The sequence below is a fragment of the Ictalurus punctatus genome, chromosome 11 (genome assembly GCF_001660625.3).
Source record: "Ictalurus punctatus breed USDA103 chromosome 11, Coco_2.0, whole genome shotgun sequence".
NCBI lineage: Eukaryota > Metazoa > Chordata > Actinopteri > Siluriformes > Ictaluridae > Ictalurus > Ictalurus punctatus.
This window is the reverse complement of record NC_030426.2, coordinates 3,257,026-3,284,356: the sequence shown is the minus strand read 5'-3', so window position 1 is coordinate 3,284,356 and position 27,331 is coordinate 3,257,026. Positions and strand designations below refer to the sequence as shown.

The 27,331-nt window shown below is 38.4% G+C and overlaps 1 protein-coding gene across 1 annotated transcript in view; it reads right to left on the bottom strand.

Annotated features, from left to right (window-relative positions):
* Positions 1 to 6,205: 6,205 nt before the first annotated feature.
* cntn3b (contactin 3b) overlaps positions 6,206 to 27,331 on the bottom strand; it is an 89,637-nt gene continuing 68,511 nt past the window's right edge. The window contains exons 15-23 of the mRNA XM_053683725.1: positions 26,708 to 26,866; positions 24,966 to 25,115; positions 18,024 to 18,094; positions 16,880 to 17,114; positions 16,183 to 16,292; positions 10,304 to 10,490; positions 10,033 to 10,145; positions 7,493 to 7,658; positions 6,206 to 6,989 (exon numbers count right to left, since the gene is read on the bottom strand). Coding sequence (XP_053539700.1) covers positions 6,895 to 6,989; positions 7,493 to 7,658; positions 10,033 to 10,145; positions 10,304 to 10,490; positions 16,183 to 16,292; positions 16,880 to 17,114; positions 18,024 to 18,094; positions 24,966 to 25,115; positions 26,708 to 26,866 — 1,286 coding nt within the window. The 3' untranslated portion in view covers positions 6,206 to 6,894. The remainder of the gene's footprint in view (positions 6,990 to 7,492; positions 7,659 to 10,032; positions 10,146 to 10,303; positions 10,491 to 16,182; positions 16,293 to 16,879; positions 17,115 to 18,023; positions 18,095 to 24,965; positions 25,116 to 26,707; positions 26,867 to 27,331) is intronic.

Sequence of the window (27,331 nt, the reverse complement as noted above, 5' to 3'; positions counted from 1 at the left end):
AGGTTTACAGACTCATACTCAAATAATTCTGTTATTTCTGTTTACACTTAGTTGCTATTTTTGTGGTCAAAAACAAAAGATTCTGAAATGACGTGGGTTTAGCTGCTCACCAGGGGGATGTGACCTTTTGAATATGTTGATACTATGTTGGAGGTTTTAACACCATTTTATTCCACAGTTGTGGTTATGTTATGACATGCCAAGACCCTTTTGACACAAAGGTGTAGTCAAAAAGCTATAAAAAAAAAGGTATTTCCTTGCCTTGGTGTGCAGACTCTCTCATTTTATAAGACATCAGCAACTAGATCCGGATTTTTTTCCTTACATTTTTTTCTTTCAGATTTTTATTTCATGTCACCCTTCTGGCACACCTCAACAGTGAAAAAGGACATTTAGAGCTTTTCAGGTGTAAAATGGAAAAAATATATAGAAAAACGGACACTATTTCAAAATAGAAAAAAGGCACAGGTGAAACACACTTGATTTCATTTATTTGTTTATTTATTTATTTATTTATTTATTTGGGAAATTTCTATTTTCCTTTCCATCCTTCAGCATTTGTGACTCTAACACTACAATATTGGCATCAAATGTATGTTACAAATACAAAAAACACAGCAGTCAGTTGTTTCAGCAGTCAGTTGTTTAAAATATGAATATGAATGTGAAATATATTCATATGTCTGTATGAAAATGTTAAAATCCAAGTGCACTGCACACACTTTGTATCCTCTTTAAAAACCAAGTGGTGATATGATTGAATTTTGCAGCAGGACACCAAACTACATCTTTTATTAATGTATTCACTTCAACCAATCCCCTTTTCACAATAGCAGCTTTCGTCACCACCTGCACTAAGGTGGGATTAGTAAATATACGTATCCATTACTTACTGTATGTTTGTTGTATCTTTTGTCCTAGTTAAATGACTAGTAAAATAAATTATGAATGCTAGATTTTAATGACATTATTTCAGAACTGCATATTTAAAACAAACAAACAAACAAACAAACAAACAAACAAACAAACATAAAACCTTATACAAGGGTTATTGAAATAAATAAATGTCTAGGAGGAAACCAAAACAACAAAGTTATTACCTTTTTTTCTTCTCACTAAGTGTATTCTGGTAATTAAATTATCACCATGCCTATTAGCACCCTAATGTCGCTTGATAAGAAGTATTAAAAGTGGCTTAATACCCTTTGACATTGGAAAAACAAATACTTTGTTCTACAAGCAGTCATGGCAAACTGTAATCTTCTTAGGTCTCATGGAATAAAAAAGTCTGCCAAATCATTTATGTGTGAATCCTTTGTGTTCAGCTTCTGAAAGCCTTATCAGACTACAAAAACTCACATTAGATTAGGACTAGGAAGCAATTAGCTATTTCTGTACTGTATGCCTTCTCTTGACGCACAGAGCAGACTATAGATTCACATTCACTGAAAGGGTCAGATTGTGGTCTAGCAGCAATTTTCATTGACTCAGAATATGAATCATGCCACACAACTTTGCACATTCTTATTTTTTAATCCAAGACATAATAAGACATGACTCATATACATTTGTCTTTTAATATTTTTATTAAGTTACAGGTTTATAAAATTCAATACATATGCACCAAACAATTTTCCCACATGCACAGTTTAGGTATACAAGGCAAAACAGTTACTTTTCAATGTGAAAATATCAATATTAAAGGTGGGTCATCTCATAGAGATTATGAATCAATACATCAGTATTAAATTCCATGGCCAACTGTTATTAAAAAAACAAACAAACTAGATTATCATTATGGACTACATTAAAAAAATATACTGTTACATTTTGGAAGGGGAAAAATTACTGGTCAAGGTTATTAATAAATGTAGTAGTGTTTAAAAAATACTGATCACAAACATTCTAATTTTAAATAGAACAGACAAATTTGTAATTTACTTAGGGCCATAAAATGATTCTATATATATATATATATATATATATATATATATATATATATATATATATATATATAAATATATATATATATATATATATATATATATATATATATATGTATATATACATATATATATATATACATATATATATATATATATATACACACACACACATATATATATATATATATATATATATATATATATATATATATATATATATATATATATATAAATTACAGCAACATTTCTTTGTGAATTGATGTGTCTAGACGCAAATACTGTATTAAAAGTATGTTCCTTTACACAGAATTCTAAATAGTAATTACACCAAGAAAAAAAAGGAGAAAATCCCTTCAATTCATCAGTACATAATAGAAAAAAAACAAACAACAACAACGATACGAGGGTATCATTCATAACATTACTGTAAAATTATTTCCTATTGGAAATAAAGATACAAAAGGAACAAAGATTGAAAATAAATAAGAAATGAAATAAAGAAACAAACTATTCTACCATTCATTCTAAAGGACCTCCTTTGTTTCTGTTTCTGAGTTATAGTATCTAAGCATCAGTGGAGCAGGAAGAATGCAAGGACATTGCAAATCCTCGGTGTGAGAGGGGAGGCAGGAAAGCTGGCATCAGTCAATCAAACAGTCTGCATTGTGACAGCCTCAGTAGCAGAGCAGAAAAATCAATATCTCATTGAGTGGCCCAGTGTAGCCTAATCACGGAGGCCTGGACCTTCATGAAAGGGAGCAGATAGGCTCTCCAGATTGGATTTGTTTTTGATGGACCACTATGGGCCGTGCCACGCCTGCTCTTGTTGAGTAAAGCCAAGGTTCCTCATCACCTTGGTTCACATTGTTGTGCTTACTCAGGACTTTAAGACAGAGCATACGCGAGTGCAATGAAGCAGGCACAAAAGCGTCTGGCCAAGGCACGGTTCTTACAGCTGGTCAGCTGATCCCTCACCATTACACTAGAAAGGTCACCTGAAAAATAGCCAACATGCCTCTCAAACCAAATGAATACGACTGATTGGACCATTTTCAAGATCATCAGCTATGGTCTAGACATGTACTGATTACCACACATTCAGCACGATGATATTTTTATCAGGGACATCAGTAATTGTCATTACCTCTATACTCCATTTCTCTAAACTGAAAACGTAGTGAGAAATTTATATGAATGTGTGATATATATATATATATATATATATATATATATATATATATATATATATATATATATATATATATATATATATATATATGTAGTTGCGGTAGGAAGTTTACATATACTCATCATGAACATGAATGTCATGGCAATAGTGTACTTTCTATAATTTCTTTGAACTGTTCTTTTCTGGGGCAGAATGATTGTACAACATACATCTTTAATATATATATATATAAAAAAAAAGAATTTGGTTCAATTTAATTCATTTTGAATTTTCTGTAATTAACACAGGACCAAAATTATACATACAGGGTCAAAAATATACATAAAAAACACTTAGATTATTAATTCATTGCTTAGATTACTAATTCACTGGTGCTGAAAGTTCCAAAATGTCCTTTAATTTGCCAAGACCAAGGACTCTTAATTTCCTGTTAGTGATCATGATTGACTACAGCTGGCAGCTTCTCTGTGGCAACATAAAAAGGGTTTGTTTGACAGAACTCATTGGATTGACCAACACACAGTACTATGGGAAAGTTCAAGGAGTACAGTGCAGATCTGAAAACGAGGATGGTGGATTTACACAGATTTAAGACAGGAATGTCTCTTGGAGACATTTCTAAACAATTGCAGATTCTAAGATCATAAGTTCAAACAACTGCACATAAGTACAAGTTATTGGGAAGTGTAGCCACTTTGCCAAGGTCTGGAAGAAGACGCAAACTGTCACCCGCAGCTGAGGATGACAGTTCGGATGGACTTGGACACAGTTGGGTGTTTCAACAGGACAATGACCCCCAAACAAACATCAAAGCTGGTTGTGGAATGGATAAAGCAGGCTAACATTAAGCTTTTGGAATGGCCTTCCCAAAGTCCTGATCTCAACCCTATCAAAAATTTGCGACTATGCTTAAAAGTCGAATCAAGACCAGGAAACCAACAAATGTCATTTAACTTTACCAATCCTGCCAAGAAGAGTGGTCAAATATCCAAACAGAATTCTGCCAGAAGCTGGTTGATGGCTACCAAAAGTGTCTGCTCGAGGTGAAACTCGATAAGGGAAATTCAACTAAATATTAGGTGTGCTGTATATATATTTTCAACCCTGTATGTATAATTTTGACCTTATATATATATTCATTTTCAGTAACTCTTTCAATCGGGTCAAGCTTATGGTGAATCCAGAGCCTATCCCGGGAACACTAGGTGCGAGGTTGGAATACACCTTGGATGAGACACCAACCTGTTGCAGAACACCACACATACATATTTCCATACTTATTCTCTCCTAGGGGGCAATTTACCATTACAAATTTATCTACCAGTTCACCTAATGACATATTTTGGGAAGTGGGAGGAAAATGGAGAGCCTGAAAAATTAACCATGCAAAGATGGGGAGCATATAAAGAACTCGACACAGACAGCAACTCAAACTGATAATTGAACCAGGGACCCTGGAGTTGTGAGTCAGCAACACTACATTGCAAAAAATAACATTTTAGCAAGTGAAAATATCTTGTATATGGTCAAATGTATTTAGCATTTTCTTTGCTAAGATTATAATTAACCAACTCTAAGATTATTAAACCTATTTACAGCCATATTTTACTAATTTCAAGCTTCAGATTAGCTTGTTCTTTTAATCTTTTTTTTCTTTCTAATTTTAAGTATTTATTTCTAGAAAGACAAAATGATCTGCCAATAGAATAAGAAAATGTAAAGCTCAAAATACAAGCTGATTAATCTTTTATTTGATTTATAATAATCTCATAATTAGATAATTACGACTGTTGCACTATTAGATAAATTTGCCCGTATTCAAGATATTTGCACTTGTTAAGATATAATTTTTACAGTGTACCTGCTACACCACTGTGCTGATGTCCATATAAGCCTACAAATTCTTAAATTATTGATGAACCACTCAATATTAACAAATATTGTTTTAGTAAAAAACATCCTTACAGAACTATCATAAGGACTGTAATAAAAAAACAAACAAACACCCATTACACCCATACATTTTGCACTAATTGTTTCTTATTTTGGCAGAGCATTCATCTGTATTACCCCAGAGTACCATGATTATAGAATCAGAATACTCTTTTGGACATGGACATGTGCTTTCACCCTCAGATGACCCTCAGAATATGTGGCAAATCTCGGTGTAGGCTTTTTGCTCAGTCTCGGCCTTTGTATGGCTTTTACCTCCCTGACATCCACCAAAAATGCCTTCAGAGCTATAAAATGTTTAATCAAACCAATTCACGCCTTGCCACTTAGTCTTGAACTTTCCTGCAAGCTGATTTACCAAATATAGGACTAAAGAATTTGTGGATCTGTCCCTTCTTGCAGGAAATTCAATAGGTTGGCATTCTTCAAGGCACTAGGTTTATTCAATGCTCTCATACAGAACTGAACCAATAGGATGCCAATTTCATTAACCCACTTTTGAGTCCCAGGTTGGAAAACACATATAAAGCTGGAGAGGAAATTGCTTGTGAAGCCTACATTGCCACTTAACAAGTATATCGCATATTCTGGCCTTAACTCTGCAGAATGCCTAATGCATGAGCCATCTATTATTTAACAAGCACGAGGAAAAGAACAAAATACTATATCCCATCAAAGAGCCAGAGGAGCAGTTTCTCTTGCTCAATAACTGACATATCTCTTAGAGCGTTAATAACATTCCACAATGGAGTAATGGGAATGTGTGGGATGTTGGACAAAAAGAAGGATCTTTAAAAGATAATAGGACTGCTTTCTAACCTGGCTTCCCAAAGATCCATGGCTCCATCACACAAATAGTAACATAGAAAGGAGAACGCAAAACAGATCTAAAGTTTAAGGTGACATCTATCATCATTATTTTCTATAGGGCTTCTTTTGAGAGCATCACTCAGTTACAGCTGTGGTTCTTGCTACTGATTAACTAAGAAGGCGCACTAAGAAGGAGAGCCTACTGAGAGTTTTTACATTAAGACTGTGACCACGTTTTATGTGTGTATATATATATATATATATATATATATATATATATATATATATATATATATATACACACACATACGCGCACACACACACACACACACACACACACACACACACACATAACAATACATGTCATTTCTGCCTTGAACAAAACAAAATCTCATCAGAATGTAGCCAGATACATTTACATTTTCAAGAGAACAATCAAATTATTCTTAGTAGAATATAACCACAGATGACCCTGATGCCTGAAAACTGTGTTTAGATTAGAGGTTGAAACAACACTCTCAGATCTATTTTGTTGTTTACTTTGGTATGTAAATGGCCTTAAGGCATTGATTGCTTTCAAGAACCAAAATGTGGAGGAGGTTAACATAAAAGAAGCCAAAAAAAAATAGAGAGAAAGAGAATGTAAAGTATTTTGTGCCATCCAACTCAAATCCGTCGTCTCCTGTATGATCATGCGCAACAGTTAAATCGTCATTCTAGCAGTGGTGATCATTTTTCTGCGTTATTCTGACGTTTCCATATTGACAAATCCTTTCATTATTTGTTTGACATTCCAATATCCTGCAGTGTCAGTGACATGCATATATGGGGCAATCCTATTAAGCCAGAAAGAGATGGGTGGCAATAACAAGGCATGGGTTAAGAGCATGAAGTGTGTGTATCTGTGTGTGTGTGAGAGAGAGAAAGAGACAGAAAGTGAAAGCGAGTGAAAGAGATTGGTGTCAGGTGGGGATGCTGCTCACAAGGGAAAAACCTTCAGAAGGCGTTAAGGGCCACCAGTGCAGTTATGAGGAGCTGAGAGAGTGTGAGGGTGTCTAGTCTTCCTATACCAGACCCTTGTGCTCCCATACCTAAAATATAATAAAAATAGATCAAATTATTTAGAGGATAAAACACAATAAATCACAGCAATTAAAGGACATTTTTTGTGCCAAATAAAAAAAAAAAGAAGATAATACACCTGAGAAGAAAATGCTCTCTAGTTCTTCATTATTAATAGCTTTCAATAGCAAAGTACTTAGTGATGAAAAGCCTCAGTGAAGAAGGAGCTACAGAAAAAAACAACATGTTTTTAATTTGATCAAAGGAGGATGAAACCGCTCTGCTGTTTCACATGCCGCTTTGCTAGGCTGTCAACAATGAACAATACGGAGCTGACAGAGATTGATGGTGGTCGGAATGTGAATTCCTAAAAAGGTCGAGAGCTCCAGTGAGGTACAAAAAGGAGGGAAAAGTCTATTATCCATGGATGGAGAGCAAAGTGACTTATAATTTCTGTGCTCCTTGGATGATTGAATAGCCATCAAAAGCCTATGAAGGGAGTCAGAATGGGGAAAAAGAAAACAGGACTTACTATGTTGGTGAATATGGATGGGTTCACTTCCTTCTCCAAGGCCACCCTTGCTCAGGCTCTTAATCTGAATGACATAGTTATCATGGGGAGAGAGCGTCAGCTCCACTGTGGTTTTGTTGGTGGTGATTGTGTATATTTCATTATTGTGGTGGCGCCTGTATATTACCTGTAGGCAGTGAAAAAAACAGCACTTACTGAACTGAAATGTCACAAATACAAACAACAGGAAATAATTATTATTAAATTATGCAGCATGAGGTGGCATTAAGAAATCAGACTGGACACTTGTGAATGAATGAACCATATGAGAACCCACATGTGGCAGTTTGAAATGTGAATAATGACAAAAAAAAAACAAAAAAACCCTAGATTCTAGATGGTCCTCTGACACTGACACACACACACACACACACACACACACACACAAGCGTCCAAAGTGTACTATCAAATACCTCACAGGTATTTAACATGAATACAGGTCTAGCAATATAAATTCATTGTCTATAATGATCTGGATAAGCAACTAACAGGACTAAATTGTGACAACATTTGCATTTTAATGCGTAACCATTAATGATTATTAATGGCTAAAAATAACACTTTTTGAAATGGTTATATCTGGTTTCATAGTCATACTTCATGTTACCACTTTTGACTAGGGCCATGGACTCTGAAAAGATAAAATATCTCTGTTTTGAATTTGATGTGGAGAGAATTAAGGTATACTTCTCCGTCCAGTTGTCTTTAAACACTGTTTCACTGTTTCTCTGTAATTTGTTTTACAAAAAAAAAAAAAAAAAAAAAAAAAAAACGTCCTTAGTTTGATAATTAGAACAGAAAGGCTATGTGAAATAAAATGCTATGAAAGTCTGTGAAAACTCTGCTCTTGCTGAGGTAATGTTTCTAGCACTGGACTTTATCTCTGGTCTGATGAGCTGCCTTCAGCTAAATAAATCACATAAAATGCAAGTGACTGGACAAACCATAACAGAAGATCTGTTACAGAAGCCAAGCTGGTTCATGTTTAGAGTCACAGAAATATGGCCAGCTTTTTATACATTAATCGGCTCTCTGAAAGTTTTGTAAGTCCTCTGCAATACAATGTGGCCTGCCAGTTAATGACCAATGATTTACTTTGCTTTATATGAATGGTTTCTACTTAATATGTAAATAAATGCAACATAATTAATTTGAAAGTGCGATAAGTGCATATTGATATAATTATGATCTTTGAACTACAAGGAAAGTCCAGTGAATACCTTCAGTAATAATGTATACATTATAAAGAACACAAAATATACAACACAGTGTAAAATCTTTGTTTACACAGCAAGCCTATGGCTTGCTACAGATCATAACCACTTTGCCCACTTCAAGACTGGAGAGATGCTATGGGATCAAGATGCACCATCCATAAGACAGTTTATTTGGATGCAGTTTTGCAAAAATGTATCACAATGCAAGACAAAAATGACAACACCTTTAGGACAATGTGTCGCTGACATCTTGGAGCAAAGCTACTGGCCACACATCACACACAGCAGATTATCACACTGATCGAGCTTTGAAAGGTCAGCTGTAAACAGGCTTAAAGTTGAATTTGACTGATGTCACAAGGTACCTGGAGGCTGCATTGCTTTTAAGTGAAACCATCGCTCTCTCCAAAAGAAAATAGTGGCTTTGCTGGTGCCAAACAATGTTGCCTTTCATCTTCTATACTCAGGCTGAAGTTCTGAATTCTGATCTACTACTCACTGTAGTTCACTGCTAATAGCTAGCTCATTCTCCTTAATCGCACAACAGCCACAAAGGATCATTAGTGTTGACATGGTCAAGGCCATTTCCTGCCCTCCAGTTTGGTCTCCTCTATCACATGCAGTTTTTGGACAGTACCCATAACCAACATCATGCACACACACACACACACACAGCAAGTGTGTCACACTGTAAGTTTGGCATCTGAAGTGTGGCTGTATTCAGAGAAATTCTGAAGACGAGAGATGTTTGCAAATATTTGAAACGATGACACCCTTTAATTTTCACATCTTCAAGTTTCCTCACACACAAACAAGTGTCATCTTATTTGCAGGGGAAAATTCCACCCACGTCTAGCTACAGACGTCACAAACAAGACTGTAGAAATTGTGAGTGATTTGCTTCTCAACAGAGTCATTTAATAAATTAGCCCCAGGCTAGCAGATGTCACAAACACAGTGTCGAAATGTGCCTTATGTTAAGTAAGAACACTGTGTCTGCAGGGATACGGCAGCCTGAATTAAGACGGTATTTGGTTTTGGGGGTGCTTTAGCTACTGAGTAAACATTTATATAGGTTCAGATGAGCTGCTCATGGTACATAGTTACTCCCAAAATTAATAAATATCAATGAACAGGTCTGGATATTTATTTTTAAGGCTTTGTCGCTCTTCTAGTTGCTAATACAATGTCATGTTGGTTATTGAACTTTAAAATAGCTGTGATAGTTATATTGATATTTGTTTTTATCATTTCAGAAAATGTATGCATTATCCTCACACCTACCACATATCCAATGACCTCAGACTCAGTATCCAGAGCTATGACTGGGTCCCACTGCAGTGTGAGCTGCGAGCCTATCAGAGTCCACTCCACATTTTGCGGTGGCTGCCCAGGAGCTGAAGGAATGAATGAAATATAGCAGCACAGAAGCACATTGTGATTCTTTTAGTCTCTGCTATTTCATAACTATACTCTTACTGTCACTATTAAGGCGGGCTTGCAGAGACAGCAGTTCTCGTAACCAAAGTCTAAGTAACCCTAGTAGGATACTCACGTGGTTTCTTAGTGGTAGCATTAACAGGCAGAGACTGAGGGCTGCTTCCTGCAGTATTGAAGGCACACACACCTAAATAGTATAGCGTGTTGCCCTGAAGACCGCTAACATTGACCGCAGTGGAGTTGTTGCTGATTCTCACTTTACCTACAGTTTCCGGCTTAGTGTTGTCTTCCCAGTACACCACCTGGATACAAGAGAAAGCACAGATAAAAGATGAGATCACAGATGAGATTGAATACAATCAAGAGACAAGTGATACAAATGGTTCATGGTAAATTGAGAATGAAATTACTGTCCATGTGTGAAGGAAGCTGAGAGAAATGTTTCTTTTTCAATATATGTTAATGCAGCTGAAAAAAACAAACAAACGTTTGAATGAGTTCTAAATAAAACTTTTAAATTAAGACACTGCCAATAAAGATATTGATCCATGACTCCGATCTGATTTACTGTATGCCATTCTATTGAGATCTATAATCGGTTACTGGTCGAAACGGATGTTAAGGGAATGCTGCTTATTATATTTCACTGAAGTGGATCAATACCTGGTCACTAAGCTCACATGGCATCATTCTAATTATATTAAGCCATCACATCAGAATCAATAATCAATTGAATTCTCATTGACATCCTTCCTACAGTACGCTGCTGGGTGAACACATTACAGTATATCGATAGCTGCAGGGAATGTGGATTCCCGGTGAAAGGGTGTTTCATTGATTTTCTAGAGGATATGAAATTTCGCTTAACACTTAGCTGTGCACAGCTGAATAATAATTTTTACAAGGAAATGAAATAATCAATTATTAATCCCAGGTCATATATTCTATCAGTGTTTAGATCTTACATGTCAGATGAGTTAAGTCAATGAATAATTACACTATAATGAGATTTGCCCAGAGGACTTCCTTCCTAAATTAGCTTACCTTTTTTTATTCACTGAGGATCTTTTGGAGCATTATATGACAGCAATGTGTGACGTGACCGCAATTCTTGTATAAAAAATGGAGTTAATTATAATGTTTTTTTTTTCCCTACATGCTTGCCAGGAAGTTATGATCGATAGATTAGAAAGCTGAGTGTTCTTTAACAGTACATTAGATGTTTGGGACTGTAACTAATAAAGGATAGCAGAAGGGAAGACAGAATAAAGAAAGGATCATAACTCCAAAGAATGATATCAGGAGACAAATTCAGACAAATTTAGACATCACTGCTGCTACAGCTTACCAAGGACTGCTCATTGAGGAACCATTAACATTACATGTGGATGTACTGACTGAGCAATCATCCTATATGTGTGATAGCCTGACAACTATTCATAAGGGCAAATCATTTTCTATATCAGAATGTTATATAGTATTTGGGGACACACTGTATACAAATTATAACGGACCAGGAAAACATCCGTTGTCGACTCTAAATAATCGATGATGGGATGATCTTCACTTGAGTTAATATTATCCTGAACAAACAGGCTACAGAAACAAATGTGCCGCCCACCGCTACATTTGTAATCTAACCGACATATGGAAAAACAACAATACTGCCAAATTTTAAGGCTTGTAACATGAAATGAATTCTCCCTATAATTATCAGCAATATCCACATCAGTGTCTGTCTCATCACTTGACGTAAAAGTCACTCGCGGCATTTAAACACAAGCCTCATCATCATCTCTTCACTTGACTGATCCCTGTTCAAGCTAACATCAGTAGGGAAATAATTGATGATTTATTCTCACAGTTATGTTCTCCTGGCCACATTTTTTGAGATTCCATTATTTAAACATTTTTACAACTTGTCCATGTGTTCAGATTATGTAAGTGCTCTTCTCTGTTTTGATGATTAAACAGTGCAGATACATCTTGGAGAACTAAATACGTTTATGACTAATTTGCTATTGCATGTAGAGATTAAAAAAAATCAAAGAATGAGATTAAATGTGTGAGGTACTCGTACTTAGCTTCCCGAGGTTTTAGACACCTTTTAGCCAGACTGCCTGCATTCACTATTGAGTTGGTTAAACTGGCTCCTTACAAAACATGATATTTGCAGAGTGCCAAGACAGCAAAACTAAAAACATTTGACAATTCATTTAAATGTTTTCAGTGTTCAAGTCCAATAAAAAATCAAACCACTTTGAAATACTATATGCAGATACAATAAGGTCTTTAACACTTTTACCCTAGGATGCATAGACAATTTTCATTCTCATGGATTTTACTCAGTGCACGTAGTTATGTATGATGTATATACAGTATGTATCCCTCTCAGTAACAGTAGCAGCACCTCAATTTTCCTTTGCTGAGATCAAAGATTTAATTCAACTAGTAAAGCTTGCAAAGGATTTCCTTCATTACATGTCTCCATAATGTGCAAAAAATCACAAGTGCCTGAACATAGCGGTAAGTCATTTGATGAGCTTGTTACCTGAGTGTGTGTGTGTGTGTGTGTGTGTGTGTGTGTGTGTGTGTGTGTGTGTGTGTTAAATGTCTGGAGAGCACTATATTATTGCATTAGAGCTGGTTCAATGAAATCTTGTTGGATGCTGATATGAACTGTCTATAATAATTTAGGACATTCAATAATTAGTACTTCCAGCATATATAGGAGAGTTCAAGTCATAGTATAGATGATGAACTAATTGGTTGACCCTCATGTAATGCTACACTACTAAGCAATGGCTATCTAATTGACCCATGCCTTCTCTCTCTTTTTTTTTTGTTATACCATGCATTCATTCATTCATTCTTAAGCTGGCTTTGCACTGTTTGATTTCAGCAGTCTTTTAGGCTATTATTGTTTGTCACATTGTAAACAAATGTTGGCTAAATTCTATAACAGATTATATGAGGAATATCCTCTAACAATAGACCTGCGCTCAAAGAGTATTACCATGCTCTGCATCCATCATCAATCAGCCAATCCAGGTTCATGTAGAAAATGGGGTTGCATAAACAGAGACATTCTTTGTACCAAGCTTGAGGATATTTTTCTGTCTGTTAACATGTTTTGTTCATATTTTCATATCATAGCTGTCTCTTGAGTTTCGCATCATCCTGGGCCATCCTCATCCTATTGGTGGCTTTTATATGAGCGTTGTAGCAGCATTCACACTCAGATTTTAGTTAAACAACTGATGACACTGCTAGAAATTTGTTGTCTTTGTGATCTTTGGTTGCAACGGCACTAAATTGGCCACCGGTGAGCCCATCACATTATGCATTCTAAGACCACCAATCTCAACTCACAAGCAAGAATTCTTTTTTTTACGATGCCTAATTCTTGTCTGTGATAGCAAAATCGAGCCAAAGCTCATACAGTGTAAAACTGGCTTTATTTAGTAATCACTTTATCCTGGTCAGGGTTGTGGTTTATATCCAGTATGTATCCTGGGAACACTTGCCACAAGGCAGGATAACACTTTTAACAGGATACCAGTCCATTGCAGGACACCACACACACACACACACACACACACACACAAAAACACACACACAGCACAGCACATGGTCAAACATACAGTGCATCCGGAAAGTATTCACAGCGCTTCACTTTTTCCACATTTTGTTATGTTACAGCCTTATTCCAAAATGGATTAAATTCATTATTTTACTCAAAATTCTACAAGCAATACCCCATAATGACAACATGAAAGAAGTTTGTTTGAAATCTTTGCAAATTTATTAAAAATAAAAAACAAAAAAAGCACATGTACATAAGTATTCACAGCCTTTGCTCAATACTTTATTGAAGAACCTTTGGCACCAATTACAGGCTCAAGTCTTTTTGAGAATGATGCTACAAGCTTGGCACACCTATTTTTGGGCAGTTTCTCCCATTCTTCTTTGCAGGACCTCTCAAGCTCCATCAGGTTGGATGGGGAGCGTCGGTGCATAGCCATTTTCAGATCTCTCCAGAGATGGTCAATCGGGTTCAAGTCTGGGCTCTGGATGGGCCACTCAAGGACATTCAAAGAGTTGTCCTGTAGCCACTCCTTCGTTATCTTGGCTGTGTGCTTAGGGTCGTTGTCCTGTTGGAAGATGAACCTTCGCCCCAGTCTGAGGTCCAGAGCGCTCTGGAGCAGGTTTTCATCAAGGATGTCTCTGTACATTGCTGCATTCATCTTTTCCTCGATCCTGACTAGTCTCCCAGTTCCTGCCGCTGAAAAACATCCCCACAGCATGATGCTGCCACCACCATGCTTCACTGTAGGGATGGTATTGGCCAGGTGATGACTGGTGCCTGGTTTCCTGCAGACATGACGCTTGCCATTCAGGCCAAAGAGTTCAATATTTGTCCTGGTCTTGGTCTGAGAGTCCTTCAGGTGCCTTTTGGCAAACTCCAGGTGGGCTGTGGCTTCCGTCTGGCCACTCTACCATACAGGCCTGATTGGTGAAGTGCTGCAGAGATGGTTGTTCTTCTGGAAGGTTCTCCTCTCTCCACAGAGACACGCTGGAGCTCTGTCAGAGTGACCATTGGGTTTTTGGTCACCTCCCTGAGTAAGGCCCTTCTCCCCCGATCGCTCAGTTTGGCCGGGCGGCCAGCTCTGGAAGAGTCCTGCTGGTTCCAAACTTCTTCCATTTATGGATGATGGAGGCCCCTGTGCTCATTGGAACCTTCAATGCTGCAGAAATGTTTCTGTACCCTTCCCCAGATCTGTGCCTCGATAAATTCCTGTCTCGGCAGTCTCCAGACAATTCCTTGGACTTCATGGCTTGGTTTGTGCTCTGACATGCATTGTTAACTGTGGGATGTCACGATTCCCCCTTGAAGCAGCGTGCTCTAAGCGCAAATGCGCGAGCACCTGCTTTTCTGCTGTTGACCGTAGTGACATTGGGACACGTGTGTTTTGTTTATGTTTGTCATGTCTCCTCCCTGTTCCGTCATTGGCTGGGAATTCACATGGGTCTGTATTGCTCCCAGCTGATAGCAGTTTACACGCTAATCAGATCCGCATATATACCGCGCGCTTCCCAGCACACAACGCGGAAGATCAATAAGTCGTAAGTAAATGTTTAGCGTTAGTTTAGTTCGCGTCATAGTCATAGTCATACTCAGTTCGCGCTGGATTCTCCGCTTCCAGTCCCTCGTTCTAGTTCATGTCTTGTTTTGGTTATCGACCTAGATTCCTGCCTAACCCCGTGTATGCCTGTTTGCCAATCGCCTGACCTCTTGCATGTTTATGGATTACGTTTTGGATCACGTTTTGGATTTGTCTGCCTGCCTGTCTCTTTAAATAAACAACTGTTATCCTGCACTTGCATCCTCCGTATCTCTGCTCCGTCACGATTTGTGACATGGGACCTTATATAGACAGGTGTGTGCCTTTCCAAATCATGCCCAATCATCTGAATTTACCACAGGTGGACTCCAATCAAGTTGTAGAAACATCTCAAGGATGATCAGTGGAAACAGGATGCACCTGAGCTCAATTTTGAGTGTCATGGCAAAGGCTGTGAATATTTATGTGCTTTTTTTGTTTTTTATTTTTAATAAATTTGCAAAGATTTCAAACAAACTTCTTTCCCGTTGTCATTATAGGGTATTGCTTGTAGAATTTGAAGGAAAATAATGAATTTAATCCATTTTGGAATAAGGCTGTAACATAACAAATTGTGGAAAAGAGTGAAGTGCTGTGAATACTTTCCGGATGCACTGTATCTACAACAATTTACACCAGTCCACTTTTGTTCATATTTACAAAGACAATAAATTTAATCTAGAAGCACATTTAAAGATGGTGAAATAATTTTTCTAATTGTTCCACTAAAAGTAAAAAAAAGGAAAATAGGTTATTTTGACTAAAAAGCGAAGGGCTAAACCTACCAAGCTAGACCGACTATTAAAGATTCATATCAGAAGCACTGTACCTCATAGCCGAGCACTCTCTCAGGACTTGACTGTACTGCTTCCCAGCTGACTTCGATGTCGGAGGCCGAGAGGCTTCTAGCCACAACTCTCTCAGGTGCTATGCTCGGCACTGCAAATATAGTGGAAAGACCAGAAAGGTTTTTGTTCTCTTATTCTGTAACTTCACATGCAGAATTGTATTAACGCCTGAGAATAAACCCCCTAGACACACCTGAGAGAACCCCCACTTCATTTTAATGGGATCTGTGACTGGCAGGGAGGAAGACAATCTGCTGAGCAAATTCAATTAACACTGTAGCTCACAGACAGGCCCGTAAATGTCGGGCAGGATTTGCCGTAATCTATTGCCGTAATAACTAATATCGGGTTGACGCCCTTGCTGCAGGAGTGTATGTGTGGGGAAGAGCTGTCTAAATCAACTTAGTTCATCATTACTATTCAAGGTCATGCCTGTGTGTGAGGCACAGAGTGGAGGGTGGTTGAGTTTGGGAGTGTAGGTACCAGTGCTGTGTCTAGAAGTAGTAACTCAAGGAGACAAGACTTGTGATATAGTTTTGAAGATGTGCATAATAAAATGTATTCAAGATTACAACACATCAAGTTACGATCAGTTGCTACAAATACATATACAAAATAAGCCGGATGCATGGTAATCTTCATAAATGAATGACAGTGTGTACATAGGATTATGCTAACCTTCCTCTGCTGAGAACACAGTGACAATGGAGCTGAAGGGTCCTTCCCCACGGTTATTAAAAGCACCCACTTTGACGTCAAAGGGCGAGAAAGGTGGTATTGTGTCATTGCGGAAAACATATCGTGCCACAATGGGTGAGGATATCACTGCCCGGGTCCAGGTGACTGTGCCCATTGGTCGGAAGGCGATGATGTAACCAAAGCCTTCTCCATTCTGCAGCTCCTCTGGGACTGGCTGGGGGTGGAACATAAGACTGTAGTGATATTAAAACACATCGAGAGCAACACGCCGGCCGCCCCACACTTCAGAAGAACATGAGTCAGTTATAACATATACTGCTATAACACTGCTGTTTCCCCCCAAGTAGTTTTTAAAATCCTACACCACATCAAACAAAGCTGAAACAAACATTCCTGCCTTATTCTGAAGTTGTAAATCTGGTGAAGTTGCATTATATGTCTTGTCACTGTGAGAATTGGTAAAAACAAAACTGTGGAATTCATTGCAATGGCACTCAGAACAGTCATCATATTCTCCAACTATAAAAAAAAAAAAGGGGAGAATAAGATTAAATATCGTCAGTAAAATGTGTCGACATCTTGGGGTTTTTAACAAGAAACACAAGTTAAATATGAATATTCCTGCAGAGAAATAACTGTCCACTGTGCCATATAGCCTTACCTTGCTGAACTTACTGCACCAACAGTTTCCTACATCAACATGATTTTAATTGGGCTTTAAATGTTTTACACATTAACGTTTTATGCATTCAATTAGACCTGTGTTACAGGACTCTTTAGATGCTGCCCTTAGACAAAGCATTATTGCATCTTTCCCTGATGCCCTTTGGTAATGAAATAGAGGACTTTTACATTCTCAACGCTCCTTCCCTCTGTATCGGGATTTCAGCAGCATGCTGACAACCATTTATGGGAGACGAAAACTTCAAAGGAACCTTCTGGCCCTTTAGTTGAATCCCATTTGGAGTGGAGGAAATGAAACCAAAAAACCTGTCCAGAGAGAGAAGTGTTTCGTGCGCAGCAGAGCTCATAAAATGGCTCCATTCAATTCCACACAATTAAGCAAAAAACCCAAGACTAGCCATTGCGAGAGGGAGACAGTAAAATCTGATAAACAACTTACCTCCCATGTTATCACTAATTCTGACTTGGTGCCTCCCCCTCCTCCTACATCAGTGGGAGCTGTATCAGGAACTGCAGGGCAACATAAATAAATAAATAAATAAATAAATAACATAGGAAGTCCTTTGGGCAAATCTCATTATAGTGTAATTATTCATTGACTTAACTCATCTGACATGTAAGATCTAAACACTGATAGAATATATGACCTGAGATTAATAATTGATCATATCATTTCCTTGTAAAAATTATTATTCAGCTGTGCACAGCTAAGTGTTACGCAAAATTTCATATCCTCTATATATAAATGTCATACATTTAAACTATATGTTTTGCTTACGTCTAAATATGATGCTTAACATGATTTGTCTAACATAAAACATTAAGTGCTCACTAAGCTCAATTAGTTTTTAATAGACATGAAACAAATCACATTTATAATACAGATGTTATGTTCAGGTCATTTGACCTGAGAGTAAGAAGATGAAAGTATAGCAATTGGTCTTTGTAAATGTGAGACAGTGGTTTTAGTTCCCATCACATCCTCCAAAGAATGTATACGAGCACTCCTGTATGAAGCTACAGTTTGCACTGCACTCCTAGTCTTATGTTTGTCTTTCTTTGCGTTTGTCTATGTTGCTGTGTTTAAGATCTTTGGTTTATGTTTAGTCTTTGCTTTAGTGTTTTGCTGCCGATTCATAGTTCTTGTTTTGTGTTTGGTTGTGCTAATAATTAAAGTAAATCTGCACTTTCATCCATCTCCGCCTTGAAATCATAACAGAACGTAAGATTGCACCATGGATGCAGCAGAGTTTTTTAGATTTCAAGAGGCCCTTTATGAAAAAGAAAAGCTGAGGTGGGAGAAGGAGAGAAAATTCTCCTTCATTAAGAACAATCGGGAATGGCTCAAAATGATGTACTCCGTTATGGGGTATACCAAAGGGGAGCCTTACAACCATAACTGGAACCATCCCCACCCTCCCTCCCCCACTGTGGATCTCGTCCAGCCTGCTGTGTCGATGGAGAAAGTCATTCAGCATCCCTGCTCGTCTGAGGACGCCGCTCTGGCTCCCTGCTCGTCTGAGGATGCTGCTCCATTTCTATGCCTCGTGCCCTAATGTTGCTCCTCCCTCTGGTCTCACGGAGGACATCACTCCCCCTTCAGGCTCCACCTTGAGCTTTGTTCCTCCCACAGGCTATGAAGTAACCATCGCTCCGCATTCAAGCCAGGCAGAGGAGATCATGTCATCTCTCTATGGTGCGGAGGTGACCGCTCCACCCATGAACTTAACAGAGCACGCCCAGTTCCTTTCTGAGGTTGACGTCATGGCCAACCAATTTCTGCTCACACCGGAGTCTGCTGACATGGTCGACCAAATTCTCCTGTCATGTTCTGCTGAGGACGTCGCTCTGCCTTCCTGTTCCGCTGAGGATCTCGCTATACCTTCTTGCCCTGCTGAAGCTAATGACCCAGCTTCCCACGCCTGGGTAGCTGTCTAGCGACCCTGGCAAGCCTGCCCCAACCTCACGCCAGCCCTATAGTTCCTTGGGACCTAAGTGGTTGTAAAGACATTTTGCCCAGAGGGCCAGGACCTCCAGGGGAGGGAGTGTTTTCTGGCACTCTTGGAGTAGTGCCTTTTTGGGGGGTGGTTCTGCCATGTATATCTGAACTCTGAACTACAGTTCCCAGCAGCCACTGCACCTCACTGCATCACAGTCACATGACCACATGCACCTGAAACATGTTCTTGTTGACAAGCACTCATGTGTATATAGCCACAGTTTGCACTGTACTCCTAGTCTTACATTTGTCTTTCCTTGCCATTGTCTATGTTGTTGTGTTTAAGGTCTTTTGGTATATATTTAGTATTTGCTTTAGTCTTTTGCTGCCGATTCATAGTTCTTGTTTTGTGTTGGTTATGCTATTAATTGAAGTAAATCTACACTTTCATCTGTCTCTGCCTTGAAATCATGACACTCCAGCTCTAATCACACTCAGGATCTGCAAGCATTTGCAAGGGGTTTTTTGTTTCTATTTCCAACAATATTTATATATTGGTATTTGTATTTCCATAAATATTACTCAAATTGAGTTGATGATAAAATATATTATGGGTTTTTCAATTTTATAATTGTAGTAGACAGAAGGTGAGGGTTAAAGCCAGTCAAACAATCTGAGCCATCACTCAGGGCCAATAGTTCTGACACTCAGAATGATTGCAGCAAGATTGAATTGTCAAATCTTTCCTTTTACATGAAGAAAGTTTTAATTCTGGGAATGGAAAGTGGAACACACTAAGTGAGTTTGTTATCTGTAAGTGTATTAAGGCTGACTGGTAGTGACACTCATTATATGTTTGGAAATCTGGAGGAAATGAGATGCTTGCAGTCTCTCTCTCTCTCTCTCTCTCTCTTGCTCTCTCTCTCTGTGTGTGTACATAAGTGAGTGAGAATGGTGCTTTCATTTGAGATCACAAGAGGACAATGTGCACATGAGATTTAGCAAAAAATTCTAGATATTTAATGACATTAAGTGATAGTCTTTCCTTTCTCATATACCTGTTTCCTCCTTTTCTATTGAATATGAGTTTATTCAGTAAGGGCTGCACTCACATAGTTAGGTATTAATACTGAAACTTGTGAACACTGGTATTCAGACCTCAGTTTTTCATGTGGACTTAAGTGCTACTCTGACTATTGTGTAGGATTTGCAAACCTGTGTGTTTCAGTTATGCAGGATTCTGACCTTGGATTTCTCTTCTCTAATATTGGCTTGAGTGAGGAGCAATATTAAATCCAGTACCACTGTCTGACAGTTTGGTGGAACCACAGTATATAATGATGAAGTTCATTTTTTGGACTGTAAATACAGTCAAATGAAATGATGGAATGCCATTCATTGGCATTATTATATACATGAACAGAGAGGGTCTTAATTTGAAACATTTTGACGACCAAGTTTTATATGGATTAAACTATAAACTTCACTTTAGCTTGAGCTGTTTAAACTGTGGACATAATTTTATTCAACTACTTAACTCAAAATAGCTCATTAAAAGCATGATCAAATCGCCTTCATTGTGTGCACAAAGTACAATTTCATGACCTTGATTATTCCCTTATTCAATAAACTAAGGATCCATAATGAACCCATCCTACAGGATGTGCTGGATCGAGTGCTCCTTTATATGCTGACAAATAATGAGGTTGGATGCCATATTGTTAATTTAAAAATTTGCAGCAACGAATGTGATTAATTATGATTAGCACTATTCATGCAACAGTACAGTACACTTTGTTACAATATAAGAGACCTTGTGCTCCTCTACTTTCCGTTTGAGGATGCCCCACTCATGCTCAATAGGGTTTAGTCCACCACCTTCACTCTCAGCTTCTTTAGCAAGGCAGTGGTCATCTTGGAGGTGTGTTTGGGGTCGTTATCATATCCTGCGGCCCAGTCTCTGAAGGGAGGGGCTCATGCTCTGCTTCAGTATGTCACAGTACATGTTGGCATTCATGGTTCCCTCAATGAACTGTAGCTCCCCAGTGCCGCAGCACTCATGCAGCCCCAGACCATGACACTGCCACCACCATGCTGGACTGTAGGCAAGACACACTTGTCTTTGTACTCCTCACCTGGTTGCTGCCACACACGCTTGACACCATCTGAACCAAATAAGTTTATCTTGGTCTCATCAGACCACGGGACATGGTTCCAGTAATCCATGTCCTTAGTCTGCTTGTCTTCAGCAAACTGTTTGCGGGCTTTCTTGTGCATCATCTTTAGAAGAGGCTTCCTTCTGGGACGACAGCCATGCAGACCAATTAGATGCAGTGTGCGGCATATGGTCTGAGCACTGACAGGCTGACCCCCCACCCCTTCAACCTCTGCAGCAATGCTGGCAGCACTCATACATCTATTTTCCAAAGACAACCTCTGGATATGACGCTGAGCACGTGCACTCAACTTCTTTGGTCGACCATGGCGAGGCCTGTTCTGAGTGGAACCTGTCCTGTTAAACCGCTGTATGGTCTTGGCCACCGTGCTGCAGCTCAGTGTCAGGGTCTTGGCAATCTTCTTATAGCCTAGGCCATCTTTATGTAGAGCAACAATTCTTTTTTTCAGATCCTCAGAGAGTTCTTTGCCATGAGATGCCATATTGAACTTCCAGTGACCAGTATGAGGGCGTGTGAGAGGGATGACACCAAATTTAACACACCTGCTCCCCATTCACACCTGAGACCTTGTAACACTAACAAGTCACATGACACCGGGGAGGGGAAATGGCTAATTGGGCCCAATTTGTACATTTTCACTTAGGGGTGTACTCACTTTTGTTGCCAGCGTTTTAGACATTAATGGCTGTGTGTTGAGTTATTTTGAGGGGACAGCAAATTTACACTGTTACACAAGCTGCACACTCACTACTTTACATTGTAGCAAAGTGTAATTTCTTCAGTGTTGTCACATGAAAAGATATAATCAAATATTTACAAAAATGTGAGGGGTGTACTCACTTTTGTGAGGTACTGTATCTTTATTAAATATAGGTGTGCAACAATTGTTGGCATCCTTTTAGTGAATACTTTGTGCTACCTCCCTTTGCCAAGATAACAGCTCTGAGTCTTCTCCTATAATGCCTGATTATTGGAGAATACATGGCGAGGGATCTGAGACCGTTCCTCCATACAGAATCTCTCCAGATCCTTCACATTTCGAGGTCCACACTGGTGGACTCTCCTCTTCAGTTCACCCCACAGGTTTTCTATGGGGTTCAGGTCAGGGCACTCACCTGACCTGAGATTTTTTCACACTGTGTTGAGACAATATAGACACACATACTCTTCCAGATTGATTCATATGATTTCCAGTTGACTGGAACTTCTTAATAATTGCCCTGATGGTGGAATGCAATCTGCTTCTTCAGTCCTCGTTTTCTATCCTTCAATTTTTTCATGGCTTAAAGGCAAGTGGTTATTTTAAAGACAATGGTCTAAATTCTATCGGAAAAGACCAATCTTGGACACAACTACTCAGGTAAAATCTGTCAAATTTTGGAGACATGAATTACACAAAAAATAATTGTAATAATCTGAATCAGTCACTAAGAAAACTAAAAGCAGGTGCTTCTAGAACACCTTCACATATATTTTAGATCATTTTGTAACTTATAATTACACAAATCAAGGTCCAATACATTTAAACTGAGTTCAGTTCTTTTGAGTTCAGTTCAGCTTAAGATGCAAATGTTTTACTATCTTTAAATGGTTTGTATTGTATTTGTATCTCCTGCTACTTACACTAACATATAACTTTTAAATAAAGTATTATCTTAAATCTATCTATTTGTCTATCTATATATATATACAGTGAGGGAAAAAAAGTATTTGATCCCCTGCTGATTTTGTACGTTTGCCCACTGACAAAGAAATGATCATTCTATAATTTTAATGGTAGATTTATTTGTACAGTGAGAGACAGAATAACAACAAAAAAATCCAGAAAAACGCATGTCAAAAATGTTGATTTGCATTTTAATGAGGGAAATATGTATTTGACCCCTCTGCAAAATATGACTTAGTACTTGGTGGCAAAACCCTTGTTGGCAATCACAGAGGTCAGACGTTTCTTGTAGTTGACCACCAGGTTTGCACACATCTCAGGAGGGATTTTGTCCCACTCCTCTTTGCAGATCTTCTCCAAGTCATTAAGGTTTCGAGGCTGACATTTGGCAACTCGAACCATCGGCTCCCTCCACAGATTTTCTATGGGATTAAGGGTTGGAGACTGGTTAGGCAACTCCAGGACCTTAATGTGCTTCTTCTTGAGCCACTCCTTTGTTGCCTTGGCCGTGTGTTTTGGGTCATTGTCATGCTGGAATACCCATCCACGACCCAGAATCATTCAGATGTTCATTGGCAAACTTCAGACGGGCATGTATATGTGCTTTCTTGAGCAGGGGGACCTTGCGGGCGCTGCAGGATTTCAGTCCTTCACGGCGTAGTGTGTTACCAATTGTTTTCTTGGTGACTATGGTCCCAGCTGCCTTGAGCTCATTGACAAGATCCTCCCGTGTAGTTCTGGGCTGATTCCTCACTGTTCTCATGATTATTGCAAGCTCACGAGGTGAGATCTTGCATGGAGCCAAAGGCCGAGGGAGACTGACAGTTCTTTTGTGTTTCTTCCATTTGCGAATAATCGCACCAACTGTTGTCACCTTCTCACCAAGCTGCTTGGCAATGGTCTTGTAGCCCATTCCAGACTTGTGTAGGTCTACAATCTTGTCCCTGACATCCTTGGAGAGCTCTTTGGTCTTGGCCATGGTGGAGAGTTTGGAATCTGATTGACTGATTGCTTCTGTGGACAGGTGTCTTTTATACAGGTAACAAGCTGAGATTAGGAGCACTCCCTTTAAGAGTGTGCTCCTAATCTCAGCTCGTTACCTGTATAAAAGACACCTGGGAGCCAGAAATCTTTCTGATTGAGAGGGGTCAAATACTTATTTCCCTCATTAAAATGCAAATCAATTTATAACATTTTTGACATGCGTTTTTCTGGATTTTTTTTGTCGTTATTCTGTCTCTCACTGTTCAAATAAACCTACCATTAAAATTATAGACTGATCATTTCCTTGTCAGTGGGCAAACGTACAAAATCAGCAGGGGATCAAATACTTTTTTCCCTCACTGTATTATATATCTGTATATAATATAATATAATATATATATATATATATATATATATATATATATATATATATATATATATATATATAAATATATATATAAATTATTACTATTACTACTATTTATTCATTTTCCTGTTGTATTTCTTTGTGCCAATCTCTCCTTTTTTTTCTTCTAGATACGCCCAATCTCAGATTTCCCCTTATGATGTGTATGAATATTTGTGTGTGAATGTAAGTGTGTACGGAACACTCACTTGCATCTTCAGTCCTGGTTTTAGAAGAGGGAGGGCTTGGTTCTCCCATTCCCACACTGTTGCTGGCCAACACTCTGAACTCGTATTCTACCCAGGCATTCAGATCCACCACTGTAGCAGTCAGTGTGTTGCCATTGATCACCTCCGGAACTGAGCAAATACAGACTTATACAAGGCAATTTATAATCATTACATCAACAACTTCCCACAATAATAGTTTAGTCAATGGCAAGCCATTTTCGCATTGCACATTTCTTCGTTGCATCTCGTACATTCAATTTTGCGTTGCTTACTGGTTTTAAGAATTTTTTAATTGTAATTATGGAGTCAGCTGCATGGAGTGCCTGCATGCCTGGTTTAATTAGGGATGATTTGGGACTGAAATGTTGGCCAATGAAATTGCACATTTTCAGCAAAAAGAGTAAAAATGGGAAAAATATATTTATTAAAAAATGTTCAAATACTCACACTGCAAAACTGAAGAAAATCCAAACTATCTGTGCATTGCAAAAATCTGAATTTAACAGGCCACTCTTTTGGATTTTATTCAATTTTATCAAAAGTTTTTAATGATTTTTTAATGGATTTTTAGAGTTTTTGATCTTACCTTGGACTCATAACCAATTTGTTCAAGGCACAGACTTATGTTTGCTTGTTAATGATGACCTAAAAAAATCTTACTCAAGACCTACACAGTCCTACACACTCACCAGCCACTTAATTAGGAATATCTGTACACTCATGCAATTACCAAATCAGCCATTCATGTGGCAGCAACGCAATGAAACTAATTGGGGGGGGGGGGGGGCATTTTCCCAGTTTTCAGCTGTCCCATTTGGGTGAAACTCTGCCTACTGTAGCCTTAGATTCTTGTTCCTGGCTGAAAGGAGTGGAACCCGATGTGGTCTTCGGCCACCTGCCTCAAGATTCGAGATGCTTTTCTGCTTACCATGGTTGTGAAGACTGCTTATTTGAGTTACTGTAGCCTTCCTCTCATCTCAAACTATTCTAACCATTTTCGTCTGACCTCTCTCATCAACAAAGTGTCTCCACCAGCAGAACTACATCTCACTGGATGTTTTTTGTTTCAATACAATTAAATAAAATGTTATTTGTAGAACACTTTTAATGAATATATGAAGGAATATATCACAAAGTAGCTTTACAGGAATATATACATTTCGGATATAGATTTTTCATTTATAAGCAAGCCAGAGGCGATGGTGGCAAGGAAAAACTCCCTGAGACACTATGAGGAGGAAATCTTGAGAGGAATGGACAACAAAATGGAATCAATCCTCTTCTGGGTGACACCGGACACAGCATTGTGAAAATCCCATGTGATCTGGCAACAACAACCAAGTATCTGAATGATTTTATGCATTGGGCTGCCACATGATTGAATAACTACATGAATTCAGGTGTACATGTATGTTTGTAATAAAGTGGCTGGTGAATGTATATACAGTATATCTTATTGAAAAGACTTGTTAATAATAAAGTGAGTTGTTTTTATTACCTTATTGGTTCTCAATCAAATGTTATAGCTTTTTAATGCAATTTTAAAACCCACTCATTTTGGAGTACCCTGAAGTTTGGTTTCAGATTTGGACAAGAGTTTTCATTTCAGGGAATCAGTATTTTTTTTAAATTATACTGTTATTAAGAAACATCTACTGCACCTGGGTCATACCTTCATATCAAAAGCTCTCTATGCCTTTCATGGAGAGGATATATAATACCTGTGTCCACAGCTTGCCAGCCCACAGTGAAGGGTGTTCTGGCCTGGATGACATAGCCAGTGATTGGGCTCCCATTGTCTCTGCCAGGGCTCCATGAGAGCTGTGCTGTGCTATCTGTAATCTCCTCCACCATCACGCTGTCTGGGGGACCGGGTGGACCTGACAAACACAGCAGCTGAGTGTGAGGAGGAGGCTGGATCAGCTATAAATGCTATAAATGCTCCAATCAATTCAATGTAATGTGCTCGCAAAGCTGATCCTAGCCTGAAGCCTGTACAAACAACCGGAGGGAAGAATGTATGCGAGAAGAATGTACATTCCTGTGAATGTAAATTTGGCCTTGTGTGGGAGGCTTGTGTATGAAATGCTTTTTTTTGATGTACAGTCTCGGATAATGGGCATTTTCACCTCAAACTGCCATTTGCCATTTAAATACTTTTATTTTTCCCCACGTGTTACTCATTCTGGGACTGGCTCATACCACTCAGCTGATGTGTAAATGAGACAATTAAAGACAGTCTATGACAAAGAGCTCCATTTGTAAACACCTGGGACAATGTGTTGTTCGCAGGTATACCAATTTGAGTCACTAGAATATAGCATTGGAGATGTACACAGTATAAT